This window comes from Cynocephalus volans, chromosome 5, assembly GCF_027409185.1.
Source record: "Cynocephalus volans isolate mCynVol1 chromosome 5, mCynVol1.pri, whole genome shotgun sequence".
Lineage (NCBI taxonomy): Eukaryota > Metazoa > Chordata > Mammalia > Dermoptera > Cynocephalidae > Cynocephalus > Cynocephalus volans.
The window spans coordinates 53,997,185-54,024,689 of record NC_084464.1 but is presented as its reverse complement, the minus strand read 5'-3'; the positions used below and the strand labels follow the sequence as shown (position 1 = coordinate 54,024,689).

Sequence of the window (27,505 nt, the reverse complement as noted above, 5' to 3'; positions counted from 1 at the left end):
GTGGGGTATAGAATGGGTCCTCCCAGGTGGGAAGAAGAGGAGCTAGAACTACAGAGAATGCTCAGAATGAGTGGGAACCAAAAGCCAGAGGAGTCGAAAGATCAGCAGATAAGAGGGAGAGACTGAAGCTGATGACCACTTGAGACCCTTTTCAGAAACATAATCCTTATGTGGTTTTACCAACTGCCCACAGTAATTTACCTACACGCTGGCATGGTAAATGCAAGCTCAGGCATTTGGTTGAACCACAGTGCCCTGGATCTCTCCTTCTACACTCTCCCTCTGGTGTAGGCCAGCTACCCATTCTTGAGTCATACTGAGTCCTTGAGCCTTTCCAGTTGGCACCAAGAAGCAGCTACAACATCTCCACCCAGTTCATAGTCAAACGACCTAGTGGCTTGCTCTTTAATGTAAGTAAATAATCTAAAATAGGCATTTTATTTTATTGCAGCTGGCTGGTACAGGAATCAAACCCTGGACCTTGGTGTTATCAGCATCACTCTCTAACCAACTGAGCTAACCAGCCAGCCCCTAAAATAAGCTTTCATTTTAAATGTCCATGATACATCTCATCAAGTATATGTATAAATATTGGCTCCTGTCAAGTACTGCTATTTGCCAGGGACAAATAAGTGTTCTGTGTGGATTGTATCATTTAATCCTCCCAATAACTCCATGGAATAGTATTATTATCCCCATTTCATCGATCAAAATTAAGTCTAGAAAGGTAAGTTAACTTGCTCCATGTCATAAAGCTTAGATTCAAACCTGAGTCTGACTCCAGAGTCTCCACTCTAAACCACCATGCTATGCTGGATAAAAGATTTTAGTTAAGAAGAAAAAAGGCAATCAATCATAAACTGAAAGATTTAAATTAATAAACTGGGAGCCTAGGATGAAAGTTATATTTTAGCAAATACATATCCCATTTTTCCATTCTGTAAACAAACATTTATTTGAAAAAGGGCCTTACCTGACAGAAGAACTGTTGCTGGGCTCCTGCTCCAGGTGTGGTACTGAAGGTGCTGGGAGATTTGGAAGAAGAAACTGGAAGACGATGAGACACACTGACTGGTACTGGAGTTCTGTTTGGCTGAGTCAGCTGATCTCCCGTAAAGTTTGATCCTGACTGCACAACAGACCCAAGACTAGGATGGGCAGTGCTGGCTGAGCTGACAGCAGGGAATCGACTAGGTCCTGACATGCTTGTGACTGAAGGCATGGAGGTGAAGCCAGGTCTTCCTTGGGAAATGCTGCTCTGCCCAGGTGACAGGTGTAATACCGTTGGTGATGCCTGCTGCAAGGGCATTTGTCCACCAACAATCTGAGGAGACGCATGATTAACTATCACTGGACTTCCAGAGGCTGCGAATGTCTGCCCAGACACTAACTGGACGGCAGTATTCTGGTTGTTAAGCATCTGTCCAGAATATGGTTGGTTGGTCCTGAGCATGTTTGAAGAGTTCCTGTTCAACATGACATGCTCTGAGGCCACTTGGCCAGAAAGGAGCTGAGAGGGTTGAGTCTGAAGAAGTTGCCCATTTATGGTCTGGACGTGGTGTACCGAGTTAGAACTGACAGCAAGGCTTGTAGGTATGAGAAACTGACTTTGTGGTGTGTGAGGCTGGCCCATGGGGGAATGAATAACGATACTGCCCCCCGTGCTGCTCACTGCCTGTGAGGTGACTGGCTTTCTTGTGTTCTGTTGGTTTACAATGTTTACAGACATGTGTGGACCAACTACTGAACCCTGGGGTGAGCTTGCAGAGGCAAAAGAGATCCCTTGTTGTACATGATGCTGCTGAATTCCCAAATTGTTCACATTGTATGTATTTTGCTGACCCATCTGGATAGGCTTTGGCTGTATATTAACTGGGACTTTATTTGAATTTGGTGCAAGACCTCTTTGTATGATGATATTATGCACAGGTAAAGATGCTTGAAAATTTGTGCTGTTAAATGGAACGGTAACAGGCTGTGCTACTGGACTGGAACTGGAGTTCCCAAACAAGGAGTTGCCATTAGGAGTCTGTCTATGAACCAGAAGCCCTCCACTCACATTTGATGGGGCTTGCTGCCCACTGCCCTTTAATATGATTTGAGATCCATCTAGGTTATTAATAGTCATCATGGAAGGTTGATTACCAAATGACCCAATTAATTGTATTTGACCAGAACCACTAATCTGACTGTTATTAGACAAATGCTGGCTGGGAACACTGATCCCCACGTGTTGCATAAAGCCATGTTGCACACCCACTGTATTGCTTGCAAACGATGCTCCAACAGGCACGTGAGTCACCCCTATAGGCTGCAGCGTCTGACCTGAGTAATTAGAAACATTAGAAGCCTGAGTAAAGGATGCTGATGAAGAAGGATGAAGCTGAGCTTGTGCAAACTGCTGGCTTGAACCTATACTGGCATCCAAATATGCCTCTTCTGCCAATGTCTGTTCAGTGATATTGGCCTCCTGCAAGGATTTCTGAAGAATGTCGAAAGGTTGGTCCTCACTGAGATCAGGAAGAGGAGAAGACTCAAGTTCATCTTCAAGAAACTGAAGGCTACTCGAAAGTGGCAGTCCATCACTGGGCCCTTCTCCAAGCTGGTTGCTTACACCTTTGAGGGACGACTTAGGATCAGCATTCTAAAAAAATAAGCAGTATGTTACATGGCATATCCAATTTTTGAAAGAGAGGCATAAAAAAATTAATCTTGTTTAGACTATGAGTAAAGTATAACAGTTTGCCTTTCAGGCACAACTGTCCAAACTTCTCACCTCATTCTGATATTTTATTTCCTTAGTAATGATGCTTAACATTATGTTTATAAGTATATGCATTCATTGCTCTGGTAAGTTATTTTATAGGAAACATAAATAAAGTGAACATACAGAGGACTACCTGGAGCTTAGCTTCATTTTCTGAGATACTGGCACAGACTTTGTTTTTCAAGATTGCTCCCAGTCTAAGGCTTGAATGGGACTCAGCCCAGAGTGTGTGTATATCTAGGAGACAGCAATGTCTAGTCTTTTGTACCCCAGAGGTCTCAGTGAATTCTGGGAGCTCTGGATGTTGTTCTAGAGAGGACCAGAAGGTATCTACCCCCAACTGCCCCAGGCATGCCCAGTTCAGATAAAAAACAAGGTTCCAACATAAAATGAGTCAATGGTCATTTGATTTCTTAAAAATAATCAACTACTATTGAGGTGCTTTAAACACCATTTAAATATTTAACAGCATATCTTTAAATAAAAATACTTTAAAAAGCACTTAAGTGTCCGAGTCAAAAGTAAAAGTCAACTAACATTTATCAAGTACCCACTTGTGTGTTACTGTCTGTCCTTAAGGAGGACATAATTCCAATTAGAGACAACAAGATGGGCATATGAAAAGAACTGAACACAGTCAATGATAAAAAAGATACACTCCACTGGCCAGCAGTCTCTTATGAGGCATGCCAAACTTATAAAAGAAAATGATATGGAATCAACAGCCATTTAAAAAAGGTGAAGACCATTTGAATGTACTTAACACTACTGTACAGTTCAGTTAAGATGGTAAGTTTTGTTATGTGTATTTTACCACAATTAAAAAGAAAAAGAAGATGAAGAAAAATATTAAAATAGATTAATCCAAAATGAGTACTGAAACTTGCAAAACTGTAGAGATTCTCAGCTCTACGTAATAAGGTGCTAGGGGCTAGATGACAGGAAAAACTAGATAGAATAACCAAGACTAGTTTGTGTGACATGCAGTCAGCAGTTGAAATGGACTAATATGTTGTTCCAAGTCAGGTGAACATCATCTTAGGACTCAAAAAATCATTTAAAAGGAAGTGGAGAAAGCAACTGAAGGCAAGAAACATACTGTTTTGCAGAGAAATATCAAGGCAACAATGGAGATCTCCTGAGTGGTGAGACATAGTTTAGTGTTTTTACAGTGCACAAATTAACAGACCATAGGTTTTAAACACCCATGTTTTTCAGAGCATTTTTCATATTTTTACTACATGAGACATGCATGACGCAATAAAAGTTCCCAATATATACATATTGAATGAAGCAGCCTGAAAAGTTAGAATCAATACTCACATGGAAGTAGAAGAGTTGGTAAATAAAAATCATTAATGTTGAGGGACAGACTAAATATCTACTTTATGGGCTTAATGGCATCACATGCAGTTATTACTCATTTAAAATGCATGTCAGAAGCCTTACAGGAATCAGTGTTGTGACTTCAGAGCCACTCTAGCATGTAGAGGTGTCTTACATGATATGATCTGCCACACCTTACACACACTAAAATACTTGAAAGAATTGTGCATTCATTCCCAAGGACTTTCCGAATACTGTTCCTTTTATATATGACGAAAATAAAGGCCCTGACGATGATAAGTTAACATTTCTTGAATGCCGTACCAAGTGATTTCCTCGGATTAGTCAGTTAATCTTAACCATTCCATGAAGTAGTTCTATTGTTATCCTCTTTTCATAAATGCAGAAATTGAACCTCTTGAAGATTAGTGATACATCTAAAGTTACACAGCTAGTAAGTGGCAGAGCAAGGGTTCAAACTTGGGCAGACTGACTCGGTCTACTCTCTACAGTAGAATAAGGCAATTGAGAAGATTAAGGTAGAGTAAAGCTTAAACACAGTAATTTCAGTATAGTCTAGAGGCAGGAATTCCCTTTCCCCCAAGTCAGATTTCTTGCCTAGATCCTCCTAGAGTTTAAGAATACGGGCTCTAGAACCTGGTGGCCTGGGTTAGAATCCCAACTCTGCAACTCATGGCTGTGTAACACTGGTCCAAGTAACTTAACCTCTCTGTGCCTTAATTGCTTCATCTATAAAATATGGATGATAACAGAAACATTTCACTGAATTATTGTAAAGATTAAAGGAGATTAGTATATGTTAAGCCCTTACTGCTAAGCACATATTAAATATTCAACAACTTTCAGTTATCATTATCTTTTTTTTCTTATTTAAGATGAAAATGATTTGTAAATAACTACGATTAAAATTTATATAACAAGGTTTAAAACATTCTAATGTGACTTTCTCAGGTTATTATATTTCTGAGTCATTTTAGAAAGAAAGCTGAAAGCTTAGAAAAATGGCAAAGTAAATTTCATATAGCTTGTCTTAATTGACTAAGTTAAAAGTAGGAGATGTCAACATAATTCAATAGATTTTCTTCCCATTTAAATTACAAAAGACAAGGTAAGGTTCTTATCATGATACAAAGGCAATTAAAGCCTTAGTTTGCAAGGCATCAATGAGACAGAAACACTGGATCATTACATTCCAATACTCACACTAGAGTTGGCGAAAATTGAATTTGAATTGGCTGCAGAATATCCTGCATTAGTCAAGTCATCATTGCTCTGCAAAGGTACAAATTCAATAGAGTGGTTATTTTAACTGTAAAGAAAAAACAAAATTTATGTCTGTGACATTCTAAGTATTACTTACAGATTTATTACTAGGTCCATGTAGAAAATAGTTCAATGCTTGTGGGTCTCTAGATAAGAAAAAAGAAAAAAAAAAGAGACGGAAAAATAACAAATAAATACATTACCTATATTTAGGATTCATTTTCACTAGGGTTAAAAGAAAATGATATATTAGCCTAAGTAAAATCCTTTCCCTATTTTAAAACAATTTTATTAGTACTTTTTTGTTTTTTTTGTTTTGATGTTGGTCCTCTTCCTATTATCACTCATTTTTGCCTCCTGGGATTTGTTAGAAAATAAGTAAAGGATTACTGAATTATGACCCCTGTGTTAATCCATGTCTCTTTGTCTCTCTACCATATCTATGATGATCATTCAAATTTTATTTTAAAAACCCACCAGGCTTTAAAATGCTTATTAGGTTGCTTTGGGTCAGGAGACCTCACATGTTTGATTTACTGTGGTTTGAGAATGAGCATCTTACCCAATAAGATCAAGGAGACACGAGTCATCATCATCATCCATGACAACTGCAAAGAAAAGGAAGAGGAAAGCATGTTTCAGCACAGCAGGATAAAGCCAGTCACATCAATGCAACGTAAAAATATACCTTATACTTTCCTGGATAAAATGTGAGTTTTTTCTCTAATTGCTTATTATTAATGTGATTTTTAAACATTTTGTGGTTATTCAATAAGGTATTATATTTAATCTGTTTTTATTGAAAATAAATCCTTAACTTACAAGTCAAGACTTTAGACAAATCAGAGAGAGTTGACTGGCAGCAACCTCCCTTACCTGCAGATTCCCCAAAGGGGCTATAAACCATGAAAAGTAACTTCCTCAAAATGTAGAATGAACAAGGGAAGAGATAACATTTTTGTTTTAGAAAAGATCTCATAAATACAGAGGTCTTTTAGTTTTTAACTTTTAATTGACTGGATGTTTCTAAACCTGGTGAGCAATCTAGAATTGCTGTCATATTTTGACTATCTTCAGGAAGAAAGAAAAGCAGGTTCTCCCTGTATTTTGAGGCAGCAGGGGGGCACACTAGCCCCAGGCAGCGTTGCTGCAGGCCTGGGCCCGCAGGCCTGGGTTCTTCTCTCCGCAGCAGCACCATCACTGTTCAATTCCAAACGATCTATAGCCGAACACTAAAATCTTTCAAGCAGAAAATCTCAACCGAAAGTTCCCCCCAGCTCTGGGCCCTGAGCTCCCTCTCTCTCCAGCCAGCGACAGCATCAGGCTTAGCCAGCGCAATGACTGTGCTTTGGCTGAAACAAGAACAACTGTACAAATTCCAAGAGCAGTTCTCCCCCGAGATCCAGTAAACTTACACTAGTGATCCAACACCTGGCAACACTGCTTCACACCCATTTCGAGCCATGCGTGGAATAATTTACATCACGGAATGCAGGGCCAAGAGTTCTGGAGCAGTTGGAAAGGGCAGTTGTAAATGGCAGTTGGACAGAGGAATGAAATCCTGAAGAGATGCCCAGAAGTGGGACACACCCGAAGAAGGCAGAAGGGACAGTCTCTATTAAATGTTTTTTTCTGTTAAAACAGCCATCTCCTCTCCAGTTCCCCTAAACTTCCCAGTCTATCAGTCACAAGGCCAAACAAATATAAAATTTACTCCTGCCACATGGAAGGTAACTTGCTTTCCTCAGGAAGTCTGGAAGGGGTAAGTACCCCCATGTGGGACCTTGCCGTTAGTGGGTGAATTTGTCCAGTTGCTGAATGATCTGGGAGATTACAATTCATTTGAGTAGAACCCAATGGACAGGAGAGGTGATGGGTGAGAAAGAAGAGTGAGAAAACCTCACCATAAGGTGATATCTAAGGCTGAAACCGAGAAGTGTGGCTGGCTACTCAGTGAAATCTGCTTTTTAGGACGCAGACTTGGATTTACTCAAGGGCACGCTGGCATGACTGTACTAGCGTAATGTGACTTGTGAGGTATGAAAATGTGACAGGTAGCAAAAACAGGAAAATGATCATCAGACAGATAAATAGAAATCAGTGTGAAGGTCTTTCCTTGAATCCTGATGATATTTAATGTGATAGAATCGTATTAACCACAGCTCATCACCATATCAGGGGCTTGTCTTCCAGACAGCACAATCACATAGAATAAATTAGCCAATTATGACATATTATTAAACTTATAAAGTGGATGTTATTTCTTTACTTCAACATGACTATTGAAATCAAATTCCACTATATCCTTTGTGAATTTATTTTATTATTTTGATGGGGGGGGCACAGCTGGCCAGTATGGGGATCAAATCCTTGACCTTGGTGTTACCCACACCATGCTCTAACCAACTGAGCTAAATGGCCAGCCCTGTAAATCTATTTTTAAAAGTGTCTAACAGTCTCTGAGACAAACTAATAAAAATGTAAGTGAAAAATAGCCTATGCCAGAGAAAAATACTTCCACAACTCTCCCAGCTTCCGTCCCTACTTTACCCTCTTACCTAGCTCCTCTGCTTGATGAGATGCCCTAAGGGTTAACAAACAGTCTAAGGAAGGAAGCCAACACCAGTCACTCCACTGAGGCATCACTGCCACCAAGACCTCAAGCATAGAGAACACTTGCTACCCCAGAGTTCAAAAGACAAACTACTCCTTGAGTAGGCCAAACAAAAGAATAATTTTATAATATTGGATGAAATTAAAAGCTATTGTATATCCTCCTCTACCACACCAAACAGGCTGGTCAAACATTCGACGTGAAAGAATGCTCCTTGGGGGTATCCACACCCATCAGCGCCATCGGAAGCCCTACTAGACAGGCTTCTTCATCTACCCCCAGCAGGCAGAACTTTAGGAGCCTTTACAGTCAGGGGTACCCTGAGAATTCTGGGTTGTTTTTTTTTTTTTTTAAAGATGACCAGTAAGGGGATCTTAACCCTTGACTTGGTGTTGTCAGCACCACGCTCTCCCAAGTGAGCTAACCAGCCATCCCTATACAGGGATCTGAACCTGTGGCCTTGGTGTTATCAGCACCACACTCTCCCGAGTGAGCCACGGGCCGGCCCTAGAATTCTGCTTTTTTAAAGGTCCCACTCTTTTCTAACTTTAAACAATTTCAAATTAAAAGAGATGGTCCTTATTCCTGTACCCCCAGCTTTAAATAGTGCCAAAATGCAGTCATAATACAGCTTAATCCAGGAGTTCCTTCCCCCGGGAAGACATATGGTCCACCAAAGTAAATTTAATAAAGTAAAATTTTAAAAATTGACTATGATTCTAAAATGGAAGAAAACCAGAGGATCAGACACTAATGACTCAAAAGTGAAGAGTTCAGTTTTCTTTGGAAAGAGTCTCCCTTTACATCTAGACTGTTGTTGAGGCCCTTTTCTCTTCAAGAAACAACCCTGGAATCACTGGATGGGCCACTAGTACCAGGTGAATTTTATAAGGCTGTGTAAGAGAGAAGCCCCTCTAAGGGAAATCACTAGAGCAGTGGTTAGAAACTATTTGTTGGCCCAACACATGTGACCAGGACACATTCCCCTCAATAATGACAGCTCTCAACAGTGGGATTTGTTGTAGTGGGAAGGGGGCTGAAGTTTTTACAAAGTTGTGATAGATACCGCAAGAGTTCAGAAATTACTGCCCTGCACACCTATCACTCTGAAAAATTAAAGCTAATACTTGAAATTGTTCTTAACTATGGAATGAACACCTTAAATAATAGCTGTTAATTGAAGAGGACACTTCAAATGAGTGTAAAAGTGACTTTTCAAATAAATGGGGGAAAGGTGTTAGCCATATGGAGAAATGAAGGTGAATCCATACCTCGCATCTTACACAATTCTTAGATACCCCAGATGGATCTAAGAATTAAATGATGGAGGTGAGGGAGAATCTTAAAGTACTAAAATAACATACGGGAGAATTTTTTTTATAATCTTGGAGTGGGAAAGTCCAGGTATGTCACAAGACACAGAAGTCATAAAAGAGTGACAAATTCAATGACACAAAATTTACAAATTCTGTATAATAAAAGAAAGAACATGCCAAAAAAAAAAAAAAAAAAACTGGGAAAAATATTTCCAACTCATACCACAGAGGGATTTCTCTCTAATAAAGAGCTCCTATAAATCAGAAAAAAATAAAAAATAAGGATACTTGCAGGAAATCAAAGTGTATGAATAATTGGTTTATTAAAAAAAAGGAAAGACAAGTAGCTCCTAAACATATAAAATAATCAATCTCACTTACAACAAGAGAAACATAAATTAAAATTACAATAGGATACTATTTCCCGTCAGATTGGCAAAGATCAAAAAGTTTCATTAAGGACTATGCTGGTCATGGAGTGGGGAAACAGGAACTTCTATACATTGACAGAGTGTAGACTCATATAATCTCCAAAGAGAGCAATTTTGCAATATCTTTCAAAATTTTAAGTACACAAATCAGTTTACCTAGGAAATCTATTGCCAGGCATTTGTCTTGCAGATATTCTTGCACATGTGTGAAATGATGTGTAGAAGAATATCCAGTGCAGCATGATCGATTTTAACAAGGGACTATAAAAACCTAGATGTCATGGGTATGGGGTTTCTTTTTGGGGTGATGAAAATGTTCTGGAATTAAACCACCGAGTTATAAACATTAAAAGGGTGAATTTTATGGTATGTAAACTAGATCTCAATTTAAAAATTTTTTAAACCTTAGATGTCCATAAATGAGAGATTGGTTAAATCATTTATGATTCACCCATATAGTAAAATACTTTGTGTCATTAAAAATAATGAGGCACTACTGTACTTAACTATTCTTTAAAAAAAAAAAAAGAGGCAGTTTTATACATACTGACTTGGAAAGATATATGGTCAGTGAAAAAAAGAATAGTGTATACAATATACTTCCAATTTGGGAGGTGGGGGGGAGCATAGGAACATATATACGTGTGTCTTTGTTAATGTACAGACCCTGAAATGAAGCACAAGTAACCAGTAACACTAGTTGCTTCCGGGAGGGAAACTAGCTGGGAAACAGAGGAAGGCATACTCTTCACTCATATGTCCTTTTGTACCTTTTGAATTTTGTGCCACATGCATGTAAGACCTATTAAAAAAAATTATATATATTTACACATACATACACGCAACTAATAAAACAAGGAGAAGAAGGAGACAGGGTTATCCTTAAAACACAAGAACCTAAAGTCAGGCTCAATATCGTTAAGCACACCAGCTATCAAGTACTCAGAAAATTTTTAAGCAGCCTAGTGGCCTCAAGAATAACCTACACTGGGTTTGGATCCCCACACTAGCCATTTGCCCAAAAAAAAAAAGAAAGAAAGAAAAAGAATAATCTGCTTATCCCATACCGGCCAGCCACAAAATAAATAAAAATAAACATAATAAAATAAAATAAAAAGAATAACCTACATCAGCTGCCTTAAATATCTTAAAAACAGTCTGGTTTTCATTACGATCACAGAAAGACTTCAAAGATCTCCAGGACAGAGATATCAAGGAATATGACAGACTAAATTTTTTCCACATGGAGAAAATCTAAGCTCTCATAACAAGAAATGTATTGGTTTCCAAAACAGATATTTCAGGAAAGCTACATGAGCAAATCAATTCTACTACATAAGATATCCTAAGCTAGTGGCAGTGGAAGAAAACTAAGCTTGATCTTTGAGTCATAAAACAGGATTTCAAATACTTTACAAGTTGAAATTTGGTATGTGATCACTATTACAGATGCTTTAGTTTCCTCCCTTGTCGGCTTCTCTGTTCTTCCAAAAACACAGCCTAATGAAGATGACTAAGAAGCTGAAACTGTAAAAGACTGCGAAGAGTCAATGCAACGGCTCTCTTACCAAAGTATAAAAAACTACTATTCGCTTTATTTGTATTAATTTGGTATAGCATTAGTCGTAATTTCCCAACCATTTTCAAATTCACCGCTAAAAGGTGCTGAGGTTAGCAGAGGGATCACTGAGAGGCTTTATTTATGCAGTCATGAACGACGGACTGGTTGCAGTCTTCAGAACCATGTTTTCTCTGTCTGAGCTAACCAAGGTAAAATGGGTTGCAGTCACTTTTACTTTTACCCTCATATGTGTTCACCATTTCCAGCATTCTTTGTTCCTATCAGAAAATCCAGATTTCCATCTGGTATCATTTTCCTTCTCTTGAAGTATTTCCTTTAATATTTTTTGTAGTGCAGGTCTGCTGGTGATGAATTCTTTCAGCTTTTGCTCATCTTTAAAAAGTGTTTATTTTGCCTTCATTTTTGAAATATGTTTTTGCTGGGCATATTGTTCAAGATTGACAGTTTATTTTATTTTTTTTCTTTTTCTTTCAATTCTTTAAGAAATTGCTACCCAGTTTCTCATTTGCATTATTTCCAAAGAGAAGTCTGCTACCATTCTTATCTTTGTTTCTTTCATAGTCTGTCTTTTTTTTCCTCTGGATACTTTAAATGTTTTCCTCTCTACCATTAGTTTTAAGCAATTTAATTATAATAGGCCTTCTTTTAGTATAGTTTTCTTCATGCTTCTTGTGCTTGGGGTTCATTAAGCTTGTAGAATCTACACGTTTATATTTTTCCTCCAATTTACAAAACTTTCAGCCATTAATTTTTCAAACATTTTGTGTCCCTCCCCCTCCTTTGGGGGCCCCCATTACAGTATATTATTAGGTTACTTTAAGTTGTCCCACAGCTCACTGATGTTTTTTTTTCTTTTTTCAGTTTTTTTTTTTTTTTTTTTTTTTAAATCTCTCTGGCATTCATTTAGGGTAGTTTCTGTTGCTACGTCTTCAAGTTCATTAATCTTCTGAAGAAAAAAATCTTTTTCTCTCTATCTAATATGCTGTTAATCTCATCCAGTGTACAGCGGTGCCCCCTTATCCACAGGGGATATGTTCTAAGACCCCCAGTGGATGCCTGAAACCACAGATGATACTGAACCCTATATATACTATGTTTTTTCCTATACATGCACACCTATGGTAAAGTTTAATTTATGAATTAGGCACAGTAAAAGATTAACAACAATAACCAATAATAAAATAGAACAATTATAACATACTCTAATAAAAAGTTATGTGAACTTTCTCTCAAAATATTGTACTATACTCTTCTTGTGATGAAGAAGGGATAAAGTGGGACAGCATAAGATTTCATCACACTACTCAGAAAGGAGTGCAATTTAAAACTTACGAACTGTTTATTTCTAGAATTTTCCATTTAATATTTTTGTTGTTGTTTTGGTGGCTGGCTGGTGTGGGGATCCAAACCCTTGACCTTGGGTAATAATACCACACTCTATTCCCTTTAATATTTTTGGACCATGGTTGACCACAGGTAACTGAAACCACAGAAAGCAAAACAATAGATAAGGGGGTGCTATGTATTTATACTTTCAAACATTGTAGTTTTTATCTCTCGAAATTCAATCTGAGTCTTTTTGTTATATCATCCGTATCTTTATGTAATATGGTTAGTCTTTCCTCTACCTTCTTTAACTTATGCAAAATACTAGTAACTTTTTAATGTCTTTCTCTACTAATTCTATCATCTGTGTCATTTCTGGGTCTGTTTCTATTGATTTTTTTCCTCCTCATTATGGGTGGTATTTTCTTGCTTCTTTGCATGCCTCGTCATTTTTGATTGGATGCTAGACATTGTTAACTTTACATTATCAGGTGTTGGATATTTTCACACCCCTACAGATATTTTTGAGCTTTGTCTAGGATACAGTTAAGTTACTTATAAACAGTTTGATCCTTTTGAGGCTTGCTTTTAAGCTTTGTCAGTCTTTAGTCTAGGGTTAATTTTGCCTTATACGGAGTCAATACTCTTGATTTCCCATGAATTACAAAGATTTTTGCACTCTTGCAGGTGGGAACACAAACTATTCTTAGCCCTGCATGAACTCCAAGTATTGTTTTCTCTAATCCTTTTGGATGGTTCTTTCCAAGGTCTTGGGTAGTTTTCTCACAAACATGGACTTATCAATTACCAGCTGAAGACTTGAGGGAAAAACCATGCAGACCTCAGAGTTTTCTATGAGTGCAGCTCTCTCCTCTTTGGTCCTCTTTCCTGGGAACTTTAGCCAGTTTCACCTCCCGGCTATATCAGTTCAACTCAGGAAGATTACTAGATTCCATGTGAGCTCCCCCTCCCTCCTGTGCTATGGCTTGTAAACTCTCCTGTCAGTAAGCTGGGGAAATTACAGGACTTATTTGTTTTCCTCTCTCAGGAGTCACTGTCCTGTGTTGCCTGATATCAAATCTCTAAAAACTACTATATATATATATATATATATATATATATTTTTTTTTTTTTTTTTTTGGTGGCTGGCTGGTCAAGGGTTCATATCCTTGACCTTGGTGTTATCAGCATCACATTCTCCCAAGTGAGCTAACCAACCAGCCCTGTTTCATATATTTTGTCCATTTCTTAATTTTTTTATGCAGGAAGTTAAATCCTGTCCCTGTTACTCCATGTTGGCCCTACAGTTACTTTAAGATTTTGAAAAAAGATCTCTTTAAGAGCTAAGAGCAGTTTATGTTAGAGTTCATTGGCATGAACTACAGGATCAGAATATCCTGAAAGAAGGGGCTGACCAGCTAGCTCAGTTGGTTAGAGCACAGTGTTATAACACTAAGGTCAAGGGTTTGGATCTCCATACCAGGAGGAAGGAAGAAAGGAAGGAAATACTGAAAGAGGAAGGATAGGAGAAAGGAAAGAGGACAGACAAACTGTTTGCACAGTTTTCTCCTGTGCCTCCTTTTGTTTTCTACCTGAAGAATAGCTTAGGATATGGGAAAGGCTACTTCTTTAATTCCTATCTTTAATAAAGTTGTTTGGTGGGTGTAAAAAATATTCATTATTCATGTAACAAACATTTAGCACTAACTGCGTGCCAGGTACTATGTTAGAGGGTGTGAATATGGAATAAATATGTCATAAAATGTAATAACAAATGTAAATATCCTTCACATTTTGTAGGACTGGAAAAGCAAAGCTGAAAAGTCAACTATTGTGTTTAAGCAAACAATTTCCAATGAGTGTTATGATCAAAAAGTTATGCCATGAAAAAAGAAGGTTATGCCATGAAATAAATAGCCACTTACATAGGGCAAGTAACTGTTTATGTCAACCATGATATAAAATATTCACATTTATTCCCTTTACTATACTGTAATTGTTCTAGGCTGTTAAATTCTGTAATTGCAAAACTTCACCTTCTGGCATGGTTCCTGTTTTTAAGGAACTCACTTTCTTTTGGAAGACAGACATGCAACAATTCATTACAATCGCAATGTGAGAAGTGCTAGTTTTTAGCAGGGGTTCCCAAGTTTCTTTAGATGAAGTCACTGGACTTTCTGTGAAGTAATATGACATTTTGCTAGAAGAAAACATGACTAGATTTTCACCATTATATCTACTTGCAATAAAAAGCTGTCAAACTCAACATAATTGATTTTGAGTTTTTTAGTTATTATTTAGTCAAGGACTTCTTCATTTATTTTGTCACCACCTAAAATCTTCTAGCAGCAAGGAGGACAAGGTGCAAAAGACTAAGAAAAATTGTTAGGAGAAAGACTTAGGAATTAAAAAATTTCTCAAAGTTGGAAAAGACAACCATTAACATAGGCAGTATAAGACCTTGGTTCATCACATGAAATGCAGAACTTGAGGAACTTTAAACTGCTTTAATTCATACTTGAAATGAGATGGGACAGAACTAAACCTAATATATTAAGCGATCCAGCTGGCAAAACAATGTTCTATAACAAGGGGGAAAAGGTGACCAACCCTAAGGAGGTCAGGGAGAATGTCTGATGAGGCTTTACAGAGGCTGGGGACACATGGGGAAGAACATTCAACTTGGAAGTCACATGGCTTGCTGTGGATACTGACACTGACTAACAGGGTGATTACCAACAAGCTCCAACCTCTCGGGTCCCTTGTTTTCCCATTTCTAAATGAAGTTAATAGACCACATCAGTGATTTTTAAACTTTGTTCCTAGGGACCCAGGACTCTTCAAGGTGTCCAAGAGTTGTCTTGTGGCCTAAAAGGTCAGTGGTGGAGGCACTGTGACACACACTCTCCACACACACAAACTTCAGCTGAGGGGCTCAATTCCTATTTAACTGGGAGAAAAAAGTTTGAAAATCATTTAACTTGTCCAGCTCCTAGAACTCTCAGAACTCAATGGCTTGTTGTCTATTGCAAAGAAATGGCCAGCAACAGTGGTCAGTGTGAAAATGGAAACACAGGGATCCATGAAAGTCGAGACATTCATGATTATTTTAGCAAGAAAGAGAATAGTGATCAACATAGGGCCCAAACTTCATTAAAATAAACTCTAACATAGTGATAATGATCTTAAGTTAATTGACTACAGAACCATCAACCATACTTTATGTATGTATGTATGTATGTATGTATGTATGTATGTATGTATGTATGTATTTTATGGCTGGCTGGTACAGGGATGCAATCCTGGACCTTGGTGTTATCAGCAACACTCTCTAACCAACAGAGCTAACTAGCCATCCCCTCCATTAACCATGTAGATCAGTGTTTCTCAAACTCTTGGGTCTGAGGAAATAATCTTGGGTGGTCTGAGTTCTCAAGTTTGAGAAACATTAACAAGTTCCAAAATTGTCCAGAAATATATATACTGAAAAACTCTGGGGCTGACAAAAATTCTAATACGTCTGTCAAAGGCTTCTTAAAATTCTGAGATCCAGTGAGAATCTACTGACAGAAGACCTGTATACATATTGTCTGACTGATAAAGATGGGAAAACATTTCCAGGCCACTCTTCTTCATCTTCCTTCAATCTCAACTGCTAATTCTGTGCCAGACTGGGTGGAGGGGTGGCTCCCAGCTTTAAACAAAGGAGGGCATCAAAAAAGACCCTTGGTTTTGTTAAAATGTTTTAGATATAATAATGAAGTTGAGGTTATATTTTTCAAAAGAACCTGTATCTTTTAGAGATTCAAACGGAAATAGGTACAAATGAAATAATATCATAATGTCTGAGATCTGCTTCAAAATAATATGAATTAGTTGGTTATTAAATGTGAATTCTGTCCTTCCCCACTCCAACCACCAGAGATTCTGATTCACCAAGAATCTGAAGTTACTAGTCACAAATTTCAGGCAAATTGGGGAACCTGTAGCAGGCCTGACTGTAGTCAGGTGGGATCTGCAAACAAGGACACTGCTCGGCTCAGAGACAAACTAAGGCTCAAACTTTCCAAACTCAAGAGAAGGAATTAGTGTCTCGGTAATCTGAGTTTGGGAAGATCTGTAGGTAAAATCTTATTTGGGGATACATCACCCTAGACCTCCTTCAGTTATTGCTCTCTTTTCACTCTTTCCCATCAAATAATTCCTCTAATTCTTCCTTCTCCTCTTTGTTATATCTATTCATATTTACATTAGAAAGTCAGCCCCATGAAGGCAGAGGTTTGTTTCTGTTCACCAACGAACCTCAGCACCCAGAATAGCCCCTGACACATAATAGAGCTCAGTAAACATTTTTTTTTTTTAAATGAACCTATCATCCTTTCCAGTGTGTTGGCCACAAGATGGCAAACCTGTAACAGAATTAGGCACACCAGGGAGAGCGTGCTTATGCCCTTTTCCTTGAAAACTACTTCAGTTTTCTAAGAAAGTATGTTTTCCTTATTTTGGAGAACAGGTTATTCCTACACAAGAACAACCTAAAGAGGAAAACGAAGCCAAGAACATACAAATGGGCTAAAGTTATTTCCCACTATTCCCCTTCACTCTGTTCCAGCCAAATTGCCACTTTCCTGGCCCCTAAGCACAATGCACACTTTCCCCAGCATCTATCTGCCCTTGTCCAGGTGACAATTCCTTCACCTGAAACACTCTTCTTCCTCTACTGTATCTATTGAAATTCCAACCATTATTCAAAAGTTAATTTGAATCCCACCTTTGTGAATCCTTCTCTGACAATCTTGGGCTGTCTATAGAATTCCCTACCCAGAATTCTGAGAGCAACAACCATGTCTTTTGACACTGACCTGACACTGCTCTGTGTCATTTTACCTTCAATGTGCTCATCTTCTATTCCCAATTAAAAAATAAATAAATGAAATAAAACAGAGCCCACATTTACATAAATACACCATAAAGTGCTACGAGAGTACTGAAGAGAGCAATTAATTCTACTATGCCAAAGACAAGCAACTTTTAGACTGTATGGTTTTGGCAGCCATGAGCTGAGTATGCTGGCCCATCACTGTGGGCACTAACCTCATTCTATGCCTCTGCCTGCTCCCCCCCCACTGTTCCTGTAAGGAGCCCTTGGCTCTTAGCCACCTTGACTGTTTGATATCCCCCAAACTTACTAGTTTTTCAATTCTTTGGTTGCACATCTGTCCTTCTACTTAGAAGACAAAAGACCTTCCCACTACTTCCAAGTGATCAGCTGACAACATCAACTTATCCTTTAAGGCCTTTAGTAAAATGATATTGCCTTTCTTTAGTTTTTTACACAATCTCCAAGCAAACTAGCTGTTCACTTATTTGTACCCCTAGAGCACATCTGACATCTTACCAGCACTTGACACTTGTATGCCAATACTTTGTTTTCCTGACCCTCCAATTAGCTTATAAGTTCCATGAAAGCTGGGTCATTTTCTTTTCATCTTTGTGTTTCCATAGTTCAGCACAATGCCTGACACATATGTGCCCAATAACGATTTACTCAACTGAATTACTTTCGTAAGATTTTAGCCTCCAAAGGGCTAATTTTTTCAGGGTAATGTAATTGTTATTATTTACTTTCCAAGAATAGCAGCTAAGCTACACACGACCACTTTTTGACAATCATAAAGCACAGGATTTGGAATACAGGGCTGGTCCTCCATGGTCCAGGATCCACAGGCTTATGCCAGGCCCTTACTGTCTAGCCAGGTGTCTGCTGTGCAGCAAAAGCCATGAGGAATCAACTGATCACCCCAACCCCATGTCTGTTCCAGATTAAATGGTTCAACTCTCTCAGGCATAAGGAAATACAATTTTTTAAGATCCACAGGACAAAAGATTGTGAATCCTTCCAAGATAATCCATTTAATATTTAACAAGCCTCCTTTAAAAAGGGATTTATGTACTGAACATAAACATAAAATAATTCTTTGAAATCTCCAAATAGTTAGCACAGTAATTTGTTATACTAATAAAAGTTCTGTTCATTACAAGACTCAGAAGTACATGTCTAAGTTGAAGAATTTCTGGCACAGCTATGTATGGCTTTTTGAGGGCACTGACATCAAATCTTAAAAGAAAAATAACAATATTACGATATAAGAAAAACATACCCTGACAAAAATGTTTTTATAGTTTCTTTATTGTGTTCTCTAAGAGACTGAGAGCATTTTATTAACTATGGAAAACAATACACATTAAGTGATTGAGAAATGATACAAAGAAATGATACTATGTTGATTTCTATTAAATATTAAGCAACATAAAACTGAAACTACTTTTCTAATAATTCACAATACTTCAGAACATAGAATGTGTATTAAAGACGAGACAGCTCTCTCCAGTTATACTACCAAATTTCAATTAAATAATTTTTGTATTATTCTTCCAAATAAAAGTTGAATTTCAGTTTTAATAATTGATTACCACCTTTATTACTTTCTTCCACTAAACATAATCAACCAGAGAATCAGCTCCCAGGGACAAGCTGACTTAGGCAGCAAAAGGAAGTAATGCTAGCAATGAAACTAGCCATCCAAAGATGAACTTGGGGGCTGGCCCTTGCTCACTTGGGAGAGTGTGGTGCTGATAACACCAAGGCCACAGGTTCAGATCCCTATATAGGGATGGCCGGTTTGCTCACTTGGGAGAGCGTGGTGCTGACAACACCAAGTCAAGGGTTAAGATCCCCTTACTGGTCATCTTTAAAAAACAACAACAACAAAAACAAAGATGAACTTGGTCAAGTATCAACGAACAACATACTAGTAAAAATTTTATAAAGGGAATTAAAGCTAGAAGAACCAGCTAGCCCAGCTGGTTAGAGCATGGTGCTGACAACACCAATGTCCAGGGTTCAATACCTGTATCAACCGACTGCCAAAAAAACCTCAAAAAACAAAAGAACTAGAAGAGCCAAAAGTAAGTCTTGCTTGTATCTCCTCCATAAAACAAACTTCCTGAATATTAAACAGAAACTGCTCTAACACTTTTCTGACTTCTAGTTTCATTCAGAAAAAATGTTTTATTAAATGAAAATAAAGTATAGTAAAAGTTAAAGTATTAAAATCAAAACTGCCTAATCCTCCTCTATATTTGTTCAAATATAGTAAGACACCATTGCTCAGTGTCACTGTAGTTTGTATATATTATTGTCCCTACGTATGCTTAAAAAATATTTAAAAGTGGCAGTAATTATAAACAAAATACATTTTTCTTTAATTAAGCATCAGTATTAGCAATCTAGTTAAAATTACTGTGCAGACTCCTGACTTTCATTGCTCTCAGTCAATGAGTAACATTCAAAGAATTTTGGTTTTATGGCATGTTCCAAGAAAAACAAGCCCTATGAAAACAACTAACGATGTTAACAAACAAAATTCCATTTTACAAAGTCAATGATATTACCAAGGAAGAGATGCTGAGGATTTCCTTTTATAAAGTCAGACTCAAAAGTAAGATGCATAGACAAAATCAATTTTTTTAAGGAGGAGAAAAAGAGAGGACTTTTTGTGTTTTTTTGGCAGCTGGCCTGTACAGAGATTCAAACCCTTGACCTTGATGTTATAACACCATACTCTTAACCAAAAGAGCTAACTGGCCAGCCCAAGAGGACTTTATTAAAGCTTAAAAATGATTTAAGAAAGAATATTAACAGATATATATGTAGCATATTACTCTAAGCAAGATTTCACAATAAGTTTCTACAAAGATTTTAAGGCACTGAATTAATCTCATCTCCCTAAGCTCTCTTTAAGAGACATAAATGTCTATCTAGTGTGAAATCTTTTATAAACCCTAAGAAATGCCATGTGAAATGGAATTTATATTTTAAATTATTTCTATCAAAAGACCATAAGATACAGAGTTTCAGATGGAGAAGATGAAAAAGTTCTGGAAAAGGATGATGGTGATGGTTGCATAATAATGTTAATGTATTTAATGCTACAGATGTGTACACTTAAAAATGGTTAAAATGATAACTTTTATGTTATGTATATTTTGCCATAATAAAAAAAAGTATCTGAATATTCTTACTAAAAAGCTAAAAAAGGCCATAAGAACTTGTTTGAATATAACTAATTGTACATCTTCGATCAAAAAATCTATTTCTGGGGCTGAGCCCGTGGTGCACTCGGTAGCGTGCTGCGCTAGCAGCGCGGCGTCGCTCCCGCTGCCGCGGGTTCGGATCCTATATAAGAATGACCCGTGCACTCCCTGGCTGAGCGCCGGTCACGAAAAAAAAAAAAAAATCTATTTCTGGAAATACAAGATTTAGTTGTGAGACTAGTAAGTACTATCACTTGGAAGACAGTAATCTTTCAAGATATCTGCAAATGTAATATGATATAAAAATATTTCTTTTCTTTTTTTTGGTGGCTGGCCAGTGATGGGATCTGAACCCTTGACCTTAGTGTTATAACACTGTGCTCTAACAAACTGAGCTAACCAGCCAGCTCTAAAATCTTTTTCTATACTCATTTCTGGGCTATTATGCTATAGATTATAGAACCTCATAAAAGAGAAGGTCAAGTAACTTAAAAACATTCTCCAAGTGGTCTAAGAACAAAACACTAAATTTCTTTTTAAAGGCCAAATAACTTGCTTAGAACAACATCATTCTGGGCCAGCCCATGGCTCACTTGGGAGAGTGCAGTGCTGATAACACAAAGGCCACAGGTTCGGATCCTTAGAATGATTTTTGGGTTTTTTTTTTTTTTGAGGGTGGCAGTCACATGCAGTACTAGAATTGAATGGTGTTAGGGAAACTCTTTAACTAATTTAGAACACAGTTCCATCTTCTGAGAGATTTGTACCTACACCACAATGCTTTCCCTTAGGAAAGAGATAAAAACTTTTCATTTAGTTTGACTCCATCTTATATTACTTCTGGGTCATTTAAAATAGGACAAACTTGTCATTCTGTTATCATGTTAGTACCATCCTTTTTGCACAACTTAGATAATTTTTTCTTGCTTCATTATGGCTTCATAGTCTGGTTTAAGAATACCTTATTTCCCTCTCCAAGTATTCAAATTCTTAGATTATGCCTCACTTAGTAAAATTATTTTTCTATGATGATTTGTCATTATCTAACTTTTTCTTAAACTCTAATTAATGATAGCTTGCAACTTCTGTTAACGATTATCTTAACATTTGTATGATAATTTTTCTTTCAGAATGCACATTGACATAACATGATATATTGAGCAGTACAATTGTAATTTATCAAACTAATGATAATGAGGACTCAATTAAATTTTTTTAAATTTATTAGATCTGTGCTGGAGGAGTAGTGTAAAGGATTAAAGAAACACAAAAAACAAACGTGCACAATACAGATGCTCCTCGATTTAACGATGGGGTTACATCCATTGTAAATTGAAAATATTGTGTCAAAAATACATTTAAAACACCCAACCGACTGAACATCATAGCTTAGCTTAGCCACCTTAAATGTGCTCGGAACACTTGTATTAGTCTACAGTTGGGCAAAATCATCTAACACAAAGCCTATTTTACAGTAAAGTCTTAACTATCTCATGTAATTTATTGAGTACAGTACAATATAGAGTTCAGTATCAGTTGTTTACCCTCCTGATCATGTGGCTGGGAGCTGCGGCTCACTGTTGATGCCCAGCATCAAAAGACAGTAGTCCAGGAAAAGATCAAAATTCAAAGTTCAAAGTACTGTTTCTAATGAACGCATATTGCTTTCACACCATCACAAAGTTTGAAAAATTGTAAGTTGAACCATCCTAAATCGAGGACCATCTGTACACCCAAGCCCTCAAATACCTGATGATCTTAAAGGAAAGTCAAGACATGTACAACTGAAATTATTTTCCAAACCACAGAAAGCATTGTCAATATGCATGAAAATAAACATGCACTAATACAGATATTTACAGTAACATTAAGCCCCTTTTGCTATTAATTGATATATCAAGGTACACAAGGTGATAAAAAGTTTAACAGCAGCTGACATTTATTACTAAATACCATTCCTCTGCCAGGCACTTCACACAGTTCTGATCTAACACAATCCTGCCAGGCCTGTATTATCATCCCTATTTTTATGAAAAATATAAGACACTTGCTCAACATTGTGGAGTTTCTAAGTAGTGAGACAGAAACTCCACAATGTTGAGCAATATTTAGTAATAAATGTCAGCTGCTATTACAATTTTTATCACCTTGTGTACCTTGGTATATCAATTAATAGCAAAAGGGGCTTAATGTTACTGTAAATATCTATATTAGTGCATGTTTATTTTCATGCATATTGACAATGCTTTCTGTGGTTTGGAAAATAATTTCAGTTGTACATGTCTTGACTTTCCTTTAAGATCGTCAAGTATTTGAGGGTTGGGGGTGTACAGATGGTCCTCGATTTAGGATGGTTCAACTTAAAATTTTTCAAACTTTATGATGGTGTGAAAGCATATGCATTCAGTAGAAACAGTACTTTGAACTTTGATTCCCAAGCCCAGCCCTTCCTGCTTCTCATCTCTGTGGACAGAAACATCATGATTTTTGGAAGAATTTGATTTCTGTAAACACTTCCCATACCAAAAGATAGCAACTGAGAATCCTAAAATACTTTCTCCCATAGCAAAAATCCCTACTACTCTATGAATTAAAATTCTAAAAAATTTAAGCCAATATAAGGTATTTTTGCTGAGAAAAGTGAAGCATGGTGTTTTAAATTTATCACCATAAAAGGGTATGCATAAGAAGGGAGAAACAGTTATTGGCTCTGGCTTGTAGAGGGGAGCTTTTGGAGTATTATGGTTGAGAAGAGCGTTTCAGTCTTGGCCACTTAAGACTATGGGGAAAGGAGTCCCTCAAATTAAAAAGGATGGCTGAGGTTCCATAGTGCGATAACTTTAAGAAATGCTACATATGATCTACCCTCCTTCGTAATTCACAATGCATGTCAGACGACCTCCTTTTTTTTTTTTTTTTTAAAGATGACAGGTAAGGGGATCTTAACCCTTGACTTGGTGTTGTCAGCACCACGCTCTCCCAAGTGAGCTAACCGGCCATCCCTATATAGGGATCCGAACCCATGGCCTTGGTGTTATCAGCACCACACTCACCCAAGTGAGCAAGGGCTGGCCCTCTAGTAGCCAAATTTTTTAAAGTACAATTAACTTTAATATATTGTACTTATTCCAATATATCTAAAATATTACCACTTCAACATATAATTAAATATAAAATTACTGAGATATTTTACATTTCCTTTTTCACACAAAGCCTTCAAAATTTGGTGTGGACTTTACAACTACAGCACATTGCAATTGGTGTTAGCCACACTTCAAGTGCAAATAGCCACATGTGACTAGTGGCCACCATATTGGACAGTTCAAGTCTGGAGACTTTTATAAAACTTAAAAACACTGGCCTAGACATTAATTTTCTACTTATTATCCCTTATGAATATCCACAAGGTGGAAATCTTTAATAAGATTTAAGAAGAGTTGAAAAGGTATGAATGATATTTACCCTAGTTAGTTACACAGGGTTTCCCCTAGGTTTTGTTTGTGGGATTTTTGGCAAAAAGGGAGGTGAAGGAAGGGGATTGCCATAACTGCCATTTTCACCAGAATGTAACCCTCCTCCCCAACACACACACACAGATTTAATTTGGAAAAGGAAAAAAGCTGAATATTAAATACTGATTCCAAAGTTAACACTAATCTAGCAATGGGATTGAAACATCCCTAATCTTCTAAGAAATAAGTTAATTTTACATGCTTCTAACATACTTAAAAGACTTTATTATATATTTCAAAAGCATAAGTTATTTCTCTATGTATGTGTAAAATGACCATAATTTTTTCTTGTTTGATTGGTTTTTGTTTTTTGTGTGTGTGGGTTTTTTTGTGTGTTTTTTTTTTTTTTTTTTTGTGGCTAGCTGATATGGGGATCTGAACCCTTGATCTTGGTGTTGTAGCACTGCACTTTAACCAACTGAGCTAACCAGCCAGCCTAAAATGACCATAACTGCATGGGTAAAAAATGTGAAAGTAAAGTATTTGAAAATAAAATCAAGCAAGCTATTTGCTAAAAAGAAACCAAAAGCTGATCCTGAGAGTTTCTAGTTCAGGTTCTCTCACATAAGCCTCACAAGGACTGGCTCACAACGTCTTTTTTATTAACAAGGAAACAAAGACTTGCTTTAGGCCTGTGGTTCTCAGAGCTGGGCCCTAGCACGGGTATGACCTGGGAACTTGTTAGAGATGCAAATTCTCAGGCCAACCCCAGACCTACTGGATCAGGAACGCAGGGGTTGAGACCTAGCAGTCTGTGTTAAACAAGCCCTCCAGGCCGGCCAGTTAGCTCAGTTAGTTAGAGTACAGAGTTATAACGCAAAGTTTGAATTTGGATTCCAACCAGCCAGCCCTCCAGGGGATTCTGATGGTGTTCAAGTCTGAGAACCACTAGATCAACACAAAATTAGCATTTGAATCCAGTCTGTTTAACTCCAAAAGCTGTGTATTTTTAGAAGTGATTTTTATTTGTTTGTTTTGGCAGGGAGGAGGACTAGGAATTTTTTAAAAAATGTTTTTATTGTGGTAAAATACACATAAAATTTACCTACCATATACATTTACCTACATCTTTAATTGTACAATGAGCCGCCTGGCTGGTTAGCTCAGGAATTTAGAGCATGGTGTTATAACACCAAGGTCAAGAGTTCAGATCCCCTACAGGCCAGCTGCCAAAAAAAAAAAAACATTTTAAAGTGTACAGTTCAGTGTTATTAAGTACGTTCATACTGTTGTGTAACCCTCACCACCATCCATCTCCAGAACTCTTTTTATCTTGCCAAACTGACTCTATGTCTGTTAAATACTAACTCCCCATCCCTCCTCTCCCTGGCCACTGGCAACCACCACTCTACTTTCTCTGTGCCTATAAATTTGACTGCTCTAGGTACCTCATAGAAATGTAATCTAGAAGTGTTTTTCACTCAACAACTCCCATTGCAGAAAGCTAGGCAAGTATAAAAAAGTATAAAGAAGAAAATGAAGATCACTTATGATTCTACTACCTAAAGGTGACTACTATGGACTGACTTATGTCTCCTCAAAACTCCTATTTTGAAGCCCTAATCCCAAATGTGACTGTATTTAGAGAGAGGGTCTTTAGAAGGTAATCAAGATTAAATGAAGTTTTAAGAGTGGGGCCCTAATCTGATAGAGCTGGTGCCCTTAGAAGAGGAAGAGACACCAGAGTGCACTTGCTCTCTGCCACATGGGGACACATGAAGAAGGCAGCCACATGCAAGGCAGGAAGAGGGCTCTCACCCAGCAACCTAATGGCCAACAGCACCTTGATCTTGGACTTCCCTGACTACAGAACTGTGAGATAATTTATGTAGAGCTGGTCTGTTAGCTCACTTGGCATGATGCTGCTAACACCAAGGTCAAGGGTTAGGATCCCCATACAGGCCCCCAAATAAATAATCAATTTATGTTGTTTAAACCACCCAATCTATGGTATTTTGTTATGACAACCTGAGCAGACTAATACAATGATTAATGTTAATGCCTTGGAATCTGCTTTTGGAGTCTTTTCCTTTAATATATGTTTATAGGTATATTTTTATATTTAAATGAAATCAAAGCTCACTCTCCTTTTTTCACTTTCCTAGCATTTTCTAAACCTGTGTTCTACAGAACAGTGATCAGCAGGACATTAATTTTTGGAAACTGTGTTTTAAAGTAACATCAAGTGTCTACTGCTAAATTTCTCAGAGCCTTTTCTATACTAAACTGGGATTATCCAAGAGGGGGAAACTGTTAAATTTGATCTCTACATGTTGTTAAGAAAAACTCTGTATTATGTCCCATGCTGCTCTACTAAAAGCATACTACTGGACAACTAACAGGAATTTCAAGGGGTGATTCTCAGTTCTGGAAAGAACTACTGGTTGACAGGAATAATTCATTTTAGACAAAAAGCCTACTATTCTACTTCCCAAGTTAAGTCCAGTTTAAACAACCAAAATTTGCTCTGGAAAACTTTCTTTGACATTAATTCTAACTTCATATGTAATCAAAATATCTGTTTGCCAAGCACAAATATAAAGATTTTAAATTTAATCTCTCAAAATGGCATTCAGGTTTCTCCAGGTCTATTAAATATTGAAAAATGATTTCTGCAGGGAATAAATTACAAACTACCTTAAATTGTTTCATACTCAGAAAACTTTTTTTTATATTGCACTAAAACTAAGCTCATTTAACAACTCAGGCTTTTTTTTTTTTAATTCAGGGGAAAGTATTAGGGCTTTAAAACTTAGTAAAAATATAGCGATAGGGGCTGGTCATAACACTGCAACATATTCTCTAAGAATTGCTGAATACGAATTCTAAAACAGAAACTTAACCAAGAAACTAGATAAATACAGATTTATCGGTTTGGGTTTTTTTTTTAAACTGCAACAAAAGGAGTCATATCTGAAATGCACTGCAGGCAACTTTTAAAGATGGTCAGGGCTGGCTGGTTACTCAATTGGTTGCACCAAGGTCAAGGGTTTGGATCCCTGTAGGGGCCAGATGCCCACTCCCAAAATTAAATAAATAAATAAAGACAGTCAACATTAATACAGATGATAGCAGTCTCAATACTCCTTGGCTATGTTAAAAATATCTGCGGTCTAACAAATTTTGAAATTTTCTCCCATATTACACTTACCACCAGATTTTGAAATTCTTCATCTCCCCAAATTAGGCTTACTGCTAACAAGTAGTGAGGAGGAAAACTCATCAGTTAGTTCTTGCAGCTGTGCGTGAA

General features: G+C 37.3%; 1 protein-coding gene across 1 annotated transcript in view; it reads right to left on the bottom strand.

Moving 5' to 3' along the window:
- BICRAL (BICRA like chromatin remodeling complex associated protein) overlaps positions 1 to 27,505 on the bottom strand; it is a 61,095-nt gene that overhangs the window by 23,488 nt on the left and 10,102 nt on the right. The window contains exons 2-5 of the mRNA XM_063097771.1: positions 5,940 to 5,985; positions 5,475 to 5,523; positions 5,318 to 5,386; positions 974 to 2,644 (exon numbers count right to left, since the gene is read on the bottom strand). Coding sequence (XP_062953841.1) covers positions 974 to 2,644; positions 5,318 to 5,386; positions 5,475 to 5,523; positions 5,940 to 5,980 — 1,830 coding nt within the window. The 5' untranslated portion in view covers positions 5,981 to 5,985. The remainder of the gene's footprint in view (positions 1 to 973; positions 2,645 to 5,317; positions 5,387 to 5,474; positions 5,524 to 5,939; positions 5,986 to 27,505) is intronic.